The sequence below is a fragment of the Sus scrofa genome, chromosome 15, assembly GCF_054392235.1.
Source record: "Sus scrofa isolate SSC_HxYL_T2T_F1_AM1 chromosome 15, Sscrofa_HxYL_maternal_Yorkshire_Landrace_v2.0, whole genome shotgun sequence".
Lineage (NCBI taxonomy): Eukaryota > Metazoa > Chordata > Mammalia > Artiodactyla > Suidae > Sus > Sus scrofa.
The window spans coordinates 135143869-135159037 of record NC_139397.1 but is presented as its reverse complement, the minus strand read 5'-3'; the positions used below and the strand labels follow the sequence as shown (position 1 = coordinate 135159037).

Genomic DNA, 15169 nt, shown 5'->3' with positions numbered 1-15169 from the left:
TTTCTGCACTCTTGCCATTATTTTAGCTAGAAGAGAGAAAAGAATTGGCATTTACGGACTAGCATGGCTTTCACATGTCTCCAACCCCTTAAAGTCCTACAATGCTTCCCTAAGCTGATTTTATTCATTTAATGTGTGATACGCAGTTTTTGACAACTGGGGGTGCAGGGGACACTATGGTCAGCTGTCATATCAATTCCACTCCTGCTCCTTGTGCAGTAGCTACCTGTTTCAGTGGCAGGGACCCCAACCGCAGCTTTAGGGGTGAGTCTGCATGAGTCTATGGCTACTATGATTGGTTCTGGAATGGGCAATCAACTCAGGTCAGTCAACGAAATCCCGCGAGACGGCAGAACCAAGAGAATTTCAGGAGACCCAAACTGTAATTTTGATGGTCTCAGGAATCTCTAGAGCAAACTATACCTGAAGGGCACCCAACTCTTAGACGTCTCAGTTACATAAACTGAGTTATACAAACTACTAAAGTTGTTTTATGGTTTAAGCCAGGGTAAGCAGCAACCAAATGGATTTGAACTGATACAAAAAGTGAGTCACTGGACGCATTCTCTTTCTCCATAGGGGTATTAACTGGCTTTTGTAGATGTGCAGCACTCTGCCCTTCACTAACCCACACCAGCCACACAGAGTGGGAAGGACTTATTAGCCCTTATTTTTTTCCCATGGAGCAGCACAGGTTCATGTGACTCCCGAGCTTTGAGACACAAAAGCTAGAGCCAGGAGGCCCTCCTACAACCTGAGTCCTGGCCTCTCCTTTAAAAGGTCACATATTCTTGGCTTTCTCATGCTTCCTCCACTTTCTAGAATTTCTTGGTAGCTAGTGCTATAGAGATAATCCTGTGCAAAACTTCATAGGAAACGCTCCCTGAGAAATGATGAGAAATCCTTAGTCCCCACCCTTGAGGGCCTCTCGCAATTCTAGAGGTTAAATCAAGCAGGGGAAGCATTCAGCACTCTGGTTTCTTGGTTTACCTGGTTTCTTGGAGGTGAGTACACAAGAAATGACTTCTTAGCCATCCCTGAGTGCCTTGTGACCTGCCCACCATGCCTCGGAGACAGGAGCCCAGCCGCGAAGACCCCGGGGGAGACGGCAGCAGTCCAGGCAGGTGCAGAGAGACTGCTCAACTTGGACCTTCAAACCCTCATAGTCGTTTCCTCCCTCACCTTCCCTCTCAGTCCAGCTTTCCCTGGGGGTGGCTCAGATACTGCTACACCCGAGCCTTTGTCACCTGAAGCCCTCTCCACCTCTCTTGCCCAATCGGTTCTACCGCACACACCATAACCTGGCAGGGTTCTTTGGAGGCCGTCTTCCCTCCATGGCCCCTCAGCAGAACGAGGGCCCTCCGTCTGGCCTTCAAGACCCTCTTCAAAGGCCTGTCCTATCCTCAGTCCCCACCAATTCTCCTGTTTTGTTTTTTTTCTTTTCTTTTCTTTTCTTTTTAGGGCCACACATGCAGCATATAGAGGTTCTCAGGCTAGTGGTGGAATCAGAGCAGTAGCTGCCAGCCTACACCACAGCCACAGGAATGCCAGATCTGAGCCATGTCTTCAAATCTACACTGCAGCTTATGGCAATGCCGGATCCTTAATCCCCTGAGCAAGGTCAGGGACCAAACCCTCGTCCTCATGGATGCTAGTCGGGTTCACAACCCAGTGAGCCACAACGGAAACTCCTTTTACTTTATTTTTTAAATTTTTTATTAAAAAAATTTTTTTTCTCCTCCTTTTTTACTGCTGCCCAGCACAGCTGCATTGTAACCAGTTTGTTCACCAGCCCAAACCAAGGCCTGTCTATTCCTCTTATCAATCACCGATAACCACACACGTGCCCGGGTGGCACATGGGAATCAAAGATCCCACTCCTCCCTGGACTGGCTTTTCCCAGGGCACTCAAGCTCTCTTTCTGAAATCAGCTGTTCATCAATGTGTTTACTCCCTTGTCCTCCCTCTTCCTCAAAGGAGCTTATAACCAATCCCCATGAAGGTATTGGCCTCATCTCACTGAATCTCAGCTCTTGGAACAATGCCTGGGGCAGGGTGGGTGCATTCATATTTGTTAATATTCATCAGAAAGACAGATCCCACAGGAACCTCTTTGGTTCGTTTGCTAAAACCTCTCTAACTTAAGCAACACTGCGTTTGCCGTTCTCTGTCCCTTGGCAGTGGGCTATCCATGCATCCCAGATTCTCATCAGAGTTCCACAGAGTTGATAAACCCACCTTACTGGACTTCGATTTCTTAATAACAAATCTACCTTCTCCTTAATGTGAACGATTTTGCTTTCACTACCTGAGAAGTGACACTTTTTTTTTTTTTCTGCTAAGGGGAAATTTACCCTGCCAACTGCTAAACGGCTGTAATCCTCCAGAAGCCATTTCCTTTGGAAGAAGTCTGTGGTAGCCAGTATCCCCACAGTGGTTCTGTAACATCTGGCAGCTTATACACTGGCATCTGCCATCCTTTTACCAACACCGTTCCCTCCTCTTTCAGCCTCTGTCCACTTTTAAAACTAGCCTCCCCAAATCACCTCCTGGCCGGTGCCTCCTGCTTCATCACACTCCGCGACCTGTTCATTTCGGTTTGTAAGCCCTACAAATTTCCAGTGGGCGACTAGAGCCCCCGTCTCTCCCGAGCCAAGTTTTGGTGTCCTTCACTTTTTATCTAACGTCTGCCCATCGCCAGCTTCTCCAGACCCGAGCTCACCGCATCCCCGGAGCGCGAGGTCCTGCTGGGTTACCTGGAGCTGGTGTAAGTGCAGAACGTAGCCTTGTGCTAACAGTTGGAATAAGAGGCGCAGCCGCCCTGGCCCGGAAAGCTCCTTCAAGCTCCGCAGCCTCCGATCGCCAGGCCCGGTTCCGGGAGCCTCCGCTGTCTGGGCCGCCGGGAGTGCGGTGGGGATCGCGGCCTTGGCTCTGGCCCCCTGTGAGCCCAGAACAGGGAAGGGCACTCGCGTCCCCAGCAGCGCCCACCGCAGCCTCGCGCCACCCAGCGCACCCATGCTATTCATGGCTTGTCCTGCGGCACCTTCAGATCTGGAGTGCAGACTGCCTCGAGCGCGCCCAAAGGCGAATCAGGAAGGGCGGGTTCAAGGGCCCCGGTAGCCCAGGGTGGGCCGGCGAAGGTTGGCCAGGCCCCTTACTGCTCCGGTTTCATCGCGGTCTTCAGTCTCTCCAAACGGGACTTAACCAACTCACAGAAGCCCCCTTTTCCAACTGTCAGCCTCCAGGCTCGGGAAGGGGCCGGACAACGCCAAGGCAGAAGATGCACAGGGGCACTTAGGGGGACCCACAGAGCTCCGACGATGGCCGCCTCTCCCGCGACTCCCCACCTTTCACTTTGGCGAACTCTCGTGGAGAACTTGAAGTTCGCTTGGTCTGAACTCCAGGCAGGAGTGTAGCCCGGGAGGCTTCCAAGACCTGGAGGCCTCACCCAGTGAGTCCAGCCCTCACGCTCAGCGGGCTCGTCACCCCAAAGCCGCAACGCCTCAGCCCGGAGAGATTAAACTGGCTGCTGGCTTTTCCGAAGAGCCCCAGGGGTTGATCCCGGACTCTGAGCGCTGAGCGAGGAAAGAGCAAAAAAAAAAAAATCCCCCAAACAAAAAAGTAAAACAAACAACAGCAACAACAAAACAGCCCTGTGTCCAGGGTCACCTGATTCCTGGAGGGAGGAAGCCAAACAAATTTAAATATTAGGTTTTTTTTTTTTTTTTAATGCAATTCTACCCTTCTCCCTCCCCACCACCCACACACTCTCCAGTCTGCTGAGGTAGGATTTCTCAAACTGCAAGTTGAGATCAGATTTAGCGGATTTTTTTTTAATAAGATGGAAAAGAATAAAATAGTACAAAAAATATTGCAAGAAAAAGTATTATTTCGTGAACTCTTTATATCATATATGTACAGTGGATTAAAATTTTCAAAAAGTTAAAAACGATGCATACACATACAAAATAATAAACACGGGGTCAGAGATTATTCCGTCCATTAGTGGTGAAACCAGTAGGATGATAAAGCTTATTCCAAGAGCATTTGAAGAAGTGGTTATTTACAGGTAGCCAGAGGTGGGAAGGGCATATGAAGTTCAAGGGGCAACAATTAGACAGACAGTTGTGGTAGCTAGGTATGGATTTCTTTTTATTTATCCCATTAGGAGGTCATAGAATTTCTTGACTCTGTGACTGAATATCTTTCATTAGTTTTGGAAGGTTTTCAGACATTCGAACGTTTCTTCTACCCCATTTTTTTCTCCTCTCCTTCTAGGACTGCAGAGTATTTTTATGAAAGACCTTCTGACTATCATTCCTGTCTCTTACCCTCTCTTTTATATCTTTCTATCATTTTGTCTCTTTCAGTTCACTAATTCTCCGTTCAGCTGTGTCTAATCTGCTGTTAAATCTAGCCATTGAATTCTTAATTTCTATTATTGTATTTCTATGTTTTCAATTTTGATTAGCTTTTTCAAATCTATATACTTTTTATATTTCTAGTTGTATCCCAAAATTCTTAATTTTGTTTTTTTATTATACCTTTTAATTTTGTAAGCATAGTTGTTTTAAGGAGTATGACCAGTAGCTCCAATATAGGGAACCTGTATGTGACAATAGGTCATTCTGATTTGAAGTTTCATAAATACCATGGAGCTGGATTTTTTCTCTTACCTATCAAGAGAATCCTTAAATAACAAAAAATTATTTTTATAATTTAAATGAATGTTTAAAAGTAAAGGAATGAAATGGAATAAAAATTTAAAACATAATTAATCGATAATTCATAGATGAGGAATTGTAATGGCTCTTTAACATACACAAAAATGGTCCACTTTGCAGGTAATAAAAGAAAGACAAATCCAGACTGTATCAGAAACCATTTTTTACCTGTATGATTGACAGAGATCAAAGTTTGATACCACTATGTATTTGAGGTTGTAGGAAAACAAACTGAATCATGGTTCAAGGGAGTACAAATTGCTACAGAGCTTTGAAAGTTTAAAGTGCACTTACTTTTAAGCCAGCAGTCCTACTGGTAGGGATTTTTTTTTTTTGCTATGAATACACTTGCACATTTGCAAAATCACAGATATACAAGGATATTATTTTTTACAGCATTGTTTGTACAGATAAATATTGGAAACAATCAAAACCCATCAGTAGGGAGCTATGAGATAAATTAAAGTAAATCCAGGCATTAGAATCATTTGCAGCTTTAAAAAAAAAACCAAAAACACGGTGAGGCAGCTCTAGGTATACTTATATACAGTAATTTCTAATATATATATTTTTTAAAATTAAAAAGTAAGATGCAAAACGGTGGTATGGTAGGCTCCCATACATCATGTCAATGCTTGCACATGCATAGGTTATCTCTGGAAAGACATACATGAAACTTGTAATAGTATTGGTCTCAGGGACAAAGGTGGCAGGGACACAACTTCACAGCATGCTCTTTTAGACCCTTGGAATTGTGTAATATATATATGTAATACCTCTTTTTTTTTTTTCAAGTGGCTTATTCAATAGTAAGAACATCTTCTTTTGACATTTCCAAACACTTGTTTCCCAAGTGATGTCTGGTTATCTCTTAAGTTGATCACTCGGGTCCTCACCAGAGCCAAAACTTTAATGAAAGCAACAATAATGTATTCAAACAATTAAATCCTTACATACATATTGTACCTTAATTTTTCTTTCTTTCCTCCTTGTTTTTTCTTTCTTTTCTATTTTCAGGGAAAAGTATGTTGAAGGAAATATATAATTGAAGGTATTCATTAATTTAGTTCAGGGACAGAATGTGCATAAAAATTGGTCCGAGATGTGAGAATAGGTAAAAATTGTTCTGATTCTTTTTTTCTTTTAACAGCCACACTTGTGGCATATGGAAGTTCCTAGGCTAAGGATCAAATCAGAGCTGCAGCTGCAGTCCTATACCTCAGCCACTGCAACAGCAGATCCAAGCCACATCTGTGACCTATACCACAGCTTGCATCAACACAGGATCCTTAACCCACTGAGTAAGGCCAGGGATGGAACCCGCATCCTCACAGACACTATGTTGGGTTCTTGACCCACTGAGCCACAACGGGAACTCCCAATTCTTTCTTTTTAATTATATCATACATTTTTGTGATTTTGAAAATTAAAATAAACAAGCAAAATTTCCCCAAACCTTGGAGTTCTCTTCTGGTGCAGCAGGTTAAGAATCTGGTGTTGTCACTGCAGTGGCTCTGGTCAGTGGCCTGGGAACTTCCACATGCCATGGGTGTGGCCAAAAAAAATCTTATTTCCAAACCTCCTGAAAATGTTTGCATTGCTTTCCAAGGAATTAACTTTTACAGCAAAACATCCCCAAAGTAAAAATCACCCATAATCCCACCACTTGAAAAAGTATATAAAGTAACAAAATGAAAGACCCCTGGTTTGCTTCCCCAATTACATTCCCTTGGAATGAAGCACTGTTCAGGAGCTCCTGCTGTGGCCCAGGGGAAGAGAATCCGATTAGTATCCAGGAGGATGCAAATTCAATCCCTTGCTGTGAGCTGTGGTGTAGGTCGCAGACACTGCTCAGATCCCACTTTGCTGTGGCTGTGGAATAGGCCAGCAGCTGCAGCTCCAATCGGACCCCTAGCCTGGGAACTTCCATATACCGAGGGTGTAGCCCTAAAAAAAAAAGCACTGTTCATAATTTAGTGCAGATTCTTCTAGGTCTGGTTCTATATTTATATAAACTTTTTCACCTGTGGACAAAAAAAAAAAAATCATGTTGATAATTCACATGTGAATTCCTTTAAATATTACAAAGGATCAAGCAGGTTTTTAAAAATATGCTTATTCATCATTTCTATTTCTTCTATGAAGTCCTTAGACATATCCTGTGATCTTTTTTTCCACTCTTCTTTGGCTCCCTGTGGCATATGGAGTCCCCGGGCCAGGGATCAGATCTGAGCCATAGCTGTGGCAACACCAGATCCCTAACCCACTGTGCCCGGCCAGGGATCAAACCTTCATCCCAGAATTCCAGAAATACCTCCAATCCTGTTGCACCACAGCAGGAATTCCTGCTTTTCTTACTAGTTTGTTGGTGTTCTTTTTGTATTTAGGGAGATTAACCTTTGTCTGTTACATGCATACAAGTATTTTCTCCTGGTTGGCTCTTCTCTTTATCTTGGCTATTATTTAGGGTATTTTTGTTAATTTTTGTGTAGTCCAATCTGGCATTTTTTCCTTCTACGACTTCTAGGTTTCATATCTTGCTTGGGACTACTCCAAGATTATTAATAGGAAAAAACTTTCCTATATTTTACCTTAAGTTGTATAGTTTCATTTTTTACCTATCTATGTTTTTTTCACAGCTAGCAATTCAGTCCACCTGGAATTAATTTTTGGTTTTGGTGTGACCTAGGGTCTTATTATCTAATTAATCTAACATCTTCTAATTAAATAATACTTAATTATTCTAACATTATTTATTAAATAATAGCTCAGGAATTTGCTAAATGCCCCCATATATCTGGGAGCAGTATTCTTTAAATTACAGGACTTAAGCAGAAAAATTGATCTTCCATTCCACATCTGACCATTCCTTTGCTGCCATAGCTTTCAGGTGCTGCCTCTAGATCATCCTTTGATACTGCATTGGCCACCTGAAGCTCAGAGTTACAGTCCAGCCAAGGATGACCCTTCATTTTCCCTGGAGGCCAGGAGGAGATGGGAGGAACAGGCCCTTCTACCTTATGCCGCTCTGCCTCTTTAGTGTTCACGGGACCAACATATCAAACACCACATGTCCCTTTAGCAAAGTCAGGACACTTCCAGAGAGAATCAAACATATTAAATCTCACTTCTCTTTTAAGTTGCACAAGGGAGGCAGCTGGTAGCCCAGACTTTCCAGACTGTGCTTCAGATGTTTCTCCAAGTTTTCTAACTGGGTGCTCTGACACCTTGGTTTGTTCATTGTCCCTCTTGCCTCCTCCTCTTCAATTTTCAAAGTGGAGAAACTCTACCTTCCTTCCTCAGGGAAAACCCTACTTCTTCCCCCAGGGAGCCTGGATTCTTTTCTTCAAACAAGATTCTGAGTCTTTGTTTGTCTCATCCAACCCTGAGTTTCAGCCGTGGTTTCATAGGGGTGGAGGGGATGGGCACCCAGCTCTCAGGAGATGCTGAAGGAAGAACCTCCAGTTCCTGTTTTATTTACAACAGCCCCACCCACGAGCATGGTGGCAGGGTTGCTGGTATGGGTCCTTTACTGGTTGACCTGACAAGGAAGCATCTCACCCTAGATAAAGCACTTTTCTTCCCCTTAAAGACTGTGCAGCTTAAACCCATATCAAAGCAAGAATATTTCCTCTCAAAATTAACAGAATCAGTGAGTATCAATTATTTTGCTAAAGAACAAAGGATCTGGTTTCTCTCCTGCCTTTCTTGAGGTCTCGGAGAGCTTCGGCATCATAGAAGGTCTATAGCTCTTAATGGCTGAACTCTGTGATACCCAAGGAAAGGCACCTGCCTTAGTTAAACTCTTCAAATTAACTGTCTTCTGATTGGGGATGGGACAGCAAGGCCAGTTCTTCTACACAATGCTTCCCCTTAAGTACGAAATATCCACAACCTTGTAAATCAGCTATACTTCAATAAAACTTTTTTTCAAAGTCTGAAATATCGCATACATTTTTTCTTCAATTCTAATATGTATTTGGGTCTATTTTTATTTTATTTTATATTTTTGGATCTATTTTTATACTCTCCTTCCCAGAGATCAAAAACTCTAATAGTTTTAAATGAGGCAGACAAGGTCAGAGACCAAAATGGAGCAGTGGTGGGAACTGGGGTAAACTGAAGCACACAGCCCTTGGGCAGCTACCACCCAGTTCCAGCCAGTTGTTGCCACGCAAGGATGCAGGCCTGATAGGGCTAGAGGTTTGAATTCTGGAAGAATTTTGATGAGAAAACACCTAGCAGCCTTTAAAAACAAATTAATCAGCCCAAACAAAAATCTGTGTGTGCAGGTTTTCTCTCTCTGCTTTAGGATGTCCTATTTTTCTTTTTGCCTCTTCCTGTGCCAGTGAAATCCTACTTGAAATACTGCTTGTATGGGCTGACTTGTCTACCCTCCAAATTCACATCTTGAAGTCCTAACCTCCAATACCTCAGAATGTGACCATATTTGGAGGCAGGATACTCAAAGAGGTAATTGAGGTAAAAGGAAGTTGAGTGGGCTCTAAAGCAATATGACTGGCATCCTTATAGGAAGAGGAGATGATGGAATTCCCTGGTGGCCTAGTGGGCTAAGGATCTGGTATTCACTGCTGTGGCTCTAGTCACTGCTGTGGTGTGGGTTCCATCCCTGGCTGGGGAACTTTTATGGGTGCAGCCAAAAAAGTGAGAGAGAAGATTTGGCCCCAGACATACACAGACCAAAAGCCAAGTGAAGACACTTGAGGAGGAGATCTTCAAAGCAAGGAGAGGGATCGTAGAAGAAACAAACCCTGCTGACACCTTGATCTCAGACTTCCGGCCTCTAATACTGTGGGAAAATAAATTTCTGCTGTTTAAGTTACTCAATCTGCAGCACTTTGTTACTGCAGCCCAAGCAAACTAACAGACCATTACTTCTAAAAACAATTTCTGGGAGTTCCTGTTGTGGTGCAGTGGAAATGAATCTGACTAGGAACCCTGAGGTTGCAGGTTCGATCCCTGGCCTCGCTCAGTGGGTTAAGGATCTGGTGTTGCTGTGAGATATGGTGTAGGTTGCAGACATGGCTCGGATCCTGCATTGCTGTGGCTGTGGCATAGGGGCAGCTGTAGCTCCTATTATACCCCTAGCCTGGGAATCTCCATATGTCACAGGTGCGGCCCTAGAAAGCAAAAAATAAAATAAAATAAATAAAAACAATTTTTTACTCACAGTAATTTATTTGAATACCACAGCTTCTCTGAATAGTTAGAGGTCATTGCTTTTCTCCTCCAGATAAGAAAAATAAAGTTTAGAGAGGTAAAGAACAGTTTGAACTTCTGGGTTTGAAGAGCCAGACTTCAAACTCAGGGTTCTGGGTACTGAGTTTAATGCTCTTTCCACTAGATTTGAGGTGGGAGGGAAAGGGCGAGGTAGTGTGAACATTTCTACTGCAGAAATGGTAAGTCAAGAGGAGCCCACATGATCCTGATAACCAGAAGCTGGGTGACGGTCCATGAGAAAGGAGAACCACTTCCCTGGCCCCACATGGTGACATCTACTTGAAGGAAACACTAGTCTTCAGCCCTAGCAACTCATAGGGGTGGTAGCTCACTGTTATCCCAACCAGGGCTTCCGTGTCAAGAAACAATGTCAGGGGTAAGTGCTGGCCTGATGAGTATGGCAGACCCTTACGTGGAATTCCATTTTGTATCAGAAAGTTATCTTCAATAAATTTGGAAATACCACTGCTATATAATAAAGAATTTGTCTGGCTTTTGTTCCAAATGGAGCTTCTAACTGTTGAATTTTTGTGAGTGATAGTAGTGCCTTTGTATTCATGGTGGATCCCTAGTTTCACAATGGGAGCTGGTCATACTGGAAAGACTGGTCCCATGATTAATGGATTGGGGCTTCAAGCCAGGTGATAGCAGCTCAACTTCTGGGAAGGAGAGGGAGGCTGGAGATGGCATTCACTCATATGACCAAGGATTCCATCATTCCTGGAATGAAAGTGCAATATAAACTCTGGATACCGGAGTTCCCGTCGTGGCACAGTGGTTAACGAATCCGACTAGGAACCATGAGGTTGCGGGTTCGGTCCCTGCCCTTGCTCAATGGGTTGACGATCCGGCGTTGCCGTGAGCTGTGGTGTAGGTTGCAGACACGGCTCGGATCCTGTGTTGCTGTGGCTCTGGCGTAGGCCAGTGGCTACAGCTCCGATTAGACCCCTAGCCTGGGAACCTCCACATGCCGCGGAAGCGGCCCAAAGAAATAGCAAAAAGACAAAAAAAAAAAAAAAAAAAAAAAAAAAAAAAAAAAAAGAACTCTGGATACCACAGCTCAGCTGAGCTTCCAGGTTGGTGCTGGGATGGTAACACATCCTGATTCCATGGGAAAGCACATGGAAGCTCCATGTTCAAGACTTTTTTTTTTCTTTCTTTCTTTTTAGGGCTGCACCTGTGGCATATGGAGCTTCCCAGGCTAGGGGCTGAATCAGAGCTACAGATGCCGGCCTACACCACCAGCCACAGCAACGAAGGATCCGAGCCGCATCTTCGACCTACGCCACAGGTCATGCCTTAACCCACTGAATGAGGCCAGGGATTGAACCCACAACTTCATGGTTCCTAGTCGGATTCGTTTCTACTGTGCCAGGAACTTGCTCGAGACTCTTCTAGAGTTCATCCTATAGGCCTTTTCTTTTGGCTAGTCCTGATTCACAAGCTTCATAATAAAAGTGTAAGTACAGAGCTTTCCTGAGTTCTGTGAAGCATTCCAGTGAATTATCAAACCTGAAGGTGTTGAAGGGAATTCCTGGATTTTTAACCAGCTGATGAGGACTACAGGTAGTCTGGAGACCCCCACACTTGCAGCTGACATCTACAGTGAAGGCAGTCTTGTTGGGGACTGTGCCTTAACCTGTGGAGCTTGCACTAACTCCAGGTAGCTAGTGTCAGATTTGCAATATTGCACCTGCCCTTTCCTTTCTTTGTGATTGGTTCCCATTTTGAGGGATTATACTGCGCCCAGCACATGTAAGGATCCCAACTTGGTCTTCAGCTGCTATTGGCCCAGACTGCCATTAACTGGAACATTCTTGTTTCTACCTGGATTTACTCAATACCTCTATTCCTAACCAAAAAATCTCTCAGATCCACCCACCCCACCCTACCCCCACTTTCCCACTTCCATATCATTTATAGACTCCTGGGAGCATCTGACTTTTTCTGAAGGACAATTTTGAGTTCATCTCAGGTCTATCTGCCCACATGTTTCCAATGTTCTCATACTTGGCATGAAGGAGCCTCTGGGACTTTCCTTCCCGGAAACAGGTACAGGTCCTTTTTCTTCTCAGATTCTTAGTCACTAGCAAGTAGAAGTACAAGACACAAGCCCCTGTCTCAGGGATACACATCAGCCTAGGAGAAGGAGGAGGAAGGGGAATGGAGGAGAAAGAATTAACATCTGAGAATCACTGTGTGCCAGGCCCTGCTCTGATCACTTTCTTAAAACTAATTCATTTGATTCCCGCATCAACTCTAAGAGTTAATCACGTTATTATCCTTATATTTTACAAAACAGCTGGGCAGAGTTCAAAAATAATTGTCTCAAGTCACAGCTAATAAAGTCAGAGCCAGAACTCAGAAACTGGGGTCCCAGGGATTATGTTCTGTACTGACTTCCTTTCCATAGACCTCGGTGTCACTGCTTTCCCTTCTAACTGCTAAGGTAACGCTCTTAGAGCAGAAAATCCTGGCTCTCAGGAATGAAATTTCTTTTTTTTAAATATTTCATCATTTGTCTGAACTTCAGCTTTTGCAGAGCAAATAACACTATTTTGTTCTCTGCTGTGTCAGTTCTTCCTAAAGGGTAGGATAAACATTCCAACCACTTCTTCCTTAATGGGGGAGGGCCACTCCAATAAAGAGAGCAGCTGCGTGTGTGTGTGTGTGTGGGGGGGTGTTCCTATACTCTGATACTTGAATGGGGCTCCCTATCCTGAAACAAAAGAATTTATTGAAACAAAAGGCACCATGACATAGTGAAAAGAGAGTGTGGATTTCATTAAAATGCTCATAGTGATTAAGAAGAAACAAAAACAAGTTACAAAATCATTTCAACAGTGACTTCTCTCTCTCTAACGGACACGCAATGGGAAAAATACACACCAAAACTAATAATGATGGTAAACAGTATGTGAATTTTATTCCTTATACTCTTCTGTATGTTTCTTTAATTTTTAAAATGAGTTGCTTTATATATAGTAAGGTAAAAAGCGTTCACAACAGTAAAGAATACAGGCTGTGTGAACAGAAAGACCTATGTTCCAATCCTGGCTTCGTTGCTTATTAGCTATGAGACTTTGGACAAGTTGTCGTTGCTACATAACAAACCACCCAAGTACTTAGCAACTTAAAACAACAATCTTTTTTAATTGTGGATTGGAGAGTGAGAATAAGGAATTTGGAGTGAACACAGTGGGAATGACTCGTTTCTGTTCCATGATTTCTGAGACCTCAGCCTGGAAGACGCAAGGCCATGGGCTGGAAGAATCTGGAAGCACCTGATGACTCTGACTCAAAGTGAAGGACTGTTTTCCAGACTGTCCTCACATGGCCTTTCTATGTGGCTTGGGTTCCTCACAACATGGCAGCCACAGGAGAGCAAGCGTGAATTTTCCAAAGAATAAGGCAGAAGCTGCATGATCTTTTGTGACCCAGCATTTAAAGCAATGCAGCATCACTTCTGCTACATTCTTTAGTCAGAGCAGTCATGTGTTCTCCTAGATTCAAGGGGAAGGAAATTAAGACTCCACATCCTAAAGAGAGAGTGGGAAGGCCAGCTGTAGGGTTGCACATGTGTTGGAAAACACTGTTGCAGCTACTGTTGGAAAAAAATGATCTCCCACATTAGCCATGAGGGAAACACAAATTCTCAACATACCATGTATATCATAATTATTCCAGAGAATTGCACACTAAGACAGATAAGGCCATTATCATAGCATGATCAATAGCTGAGCTGACCTAGGAACTCCACTCCTAGGTTTACTTGTTAGGGGTTGAATTGTGTGCCCTCCAATACCTATGAAGTCCTGACCATACGGTGACCTTATAAGAGAATAGGGTCATTGCAGATATAAAGTTACGATAAGGTCATACTGAAGTAGGGAGGGCCCCTATTCCAATATGACTGGTATCCTGAGGAAAAGGGAAAAATTGGACACAGTTACGGACACAGGAAAAATGCCATCGAATATGAAGGTAGAGATTAGCGTGATTCCTCTACAAGCCCAGGAATGCCAAAGACTTCCAGCAAGCTCCCAGAGGCTAGGAGAGAGGCATAGAACAGATTTTCTCTCACAGCCCTCAGAAGCAACCAACCCTGCTGATACCCTGATCTCAGGCTTCTGGCCTCTGGGACTGTGAGATGATAAAATTTCTATTATTCTAAGCCACCCAATTTGTGGTGTTTTGTTATAGCAGTCCTAGCAAACTAATAGAATATCTAAGAGAATTGAAAACAGGTACTCAAAAACATATACACAACATGAATACATACTCAAATACAGGTTCACAACAGCACTATTCACAATAGCCAAAAGATAGAAACAGCCCAAATACTCACCAGTGGATCAATGGATAAACACATCATGGCAAATACATACAATGTGATAATATTCAGCCACAAAAAGGAATGAAGTGCTGATACATGCTATAAAGGGAATAAACCTTAAAAACATGCAAAGTGGAAGAAGCCAGAAAAAAAGATCACATATTGTGTGATTCTATTTGCATGAAATATCCACTATAGGTGAATCCACAGAAATAGAAAACAGAAAGGGTGGGGCGGTAAGAGGGCCGTGGTTTCCTTTCAGGTAAATGAAAATGTCTTGGAACTAGATAGAGGTGATTGTACAACATTGTGAATGTACTAAATGTCACTGAATTGTTCATTTTAAAATAGTTAATTTTGTGTAATGTCAACTTTACTTCTATTTCTAAAACAACTGGAGTTTGTTTTGTTTTGTTTTGTTTTTTAAGGCCGCACTTGTGGCACATGGAAGTTACCTGGCTAGGGGTTAAATCAGAGCTGCAGCTGCTGGCCTATACCACAGCCACAGAAACGCAGGATCCAAGATCCAAGGCTTGTCTGCAACCTACACCACAGCTCACAGCAATGCTGGAACCCAACCCACTGAGTAGGGGAGGCCTGGGATCGAACCCATATCCTCATGGATACTAGTCAGATTCGTTTCCACCGCATCACAAAGGGAACTCCCAAAATTGCTATCTTTAAAGACAGGTAAGTAAATAACTTGATGAGTTTTAATTAGTGCATTATCTACAACATCCCAATTAAGAATAGAGCATTGCCATCACTCCAGAAAGTTCCCTTGGACCCCTTTTCTGTCTATACCATTAATTCCCAGAGGGAATGTTGTTCTGATTTTAATCCCTACAGATTAGTGCCCTCTGCTCTT

At 43.4% G+C, this 15169-nt stretch overlaps 1 protein-coding gene across 6 annotated transcripts in view; it reads right to left on the bottom strand.

Moving 5' to 3' along the window:
- Positions 1-3676, bottom strand: part of CYP27A1 (cytochrome P450 family 27 subfamily A member 1) — a 42402-nt gene extending 38726 nt beyond the window's left edge. For 4 of the 6 annotated variants that reach the window (XM_084997927.1, XM_084997928.1, XM_084997929.1 and 1 more), the window contains exon 1: positions 2757-3091. Coding sequence is in view for 2 of the 6 variants with exons in the window: in NM_001243304.1 (NP_001230233.1) it covers positions 2757-3026 (270 nt within the window). In the remaining 4 variants the exon portion in view is untranslated. 6 annotated transcript variants of the gene reach the window in all.
- Positions 3677-15169: the final 11493 nt, after the last annotated feature.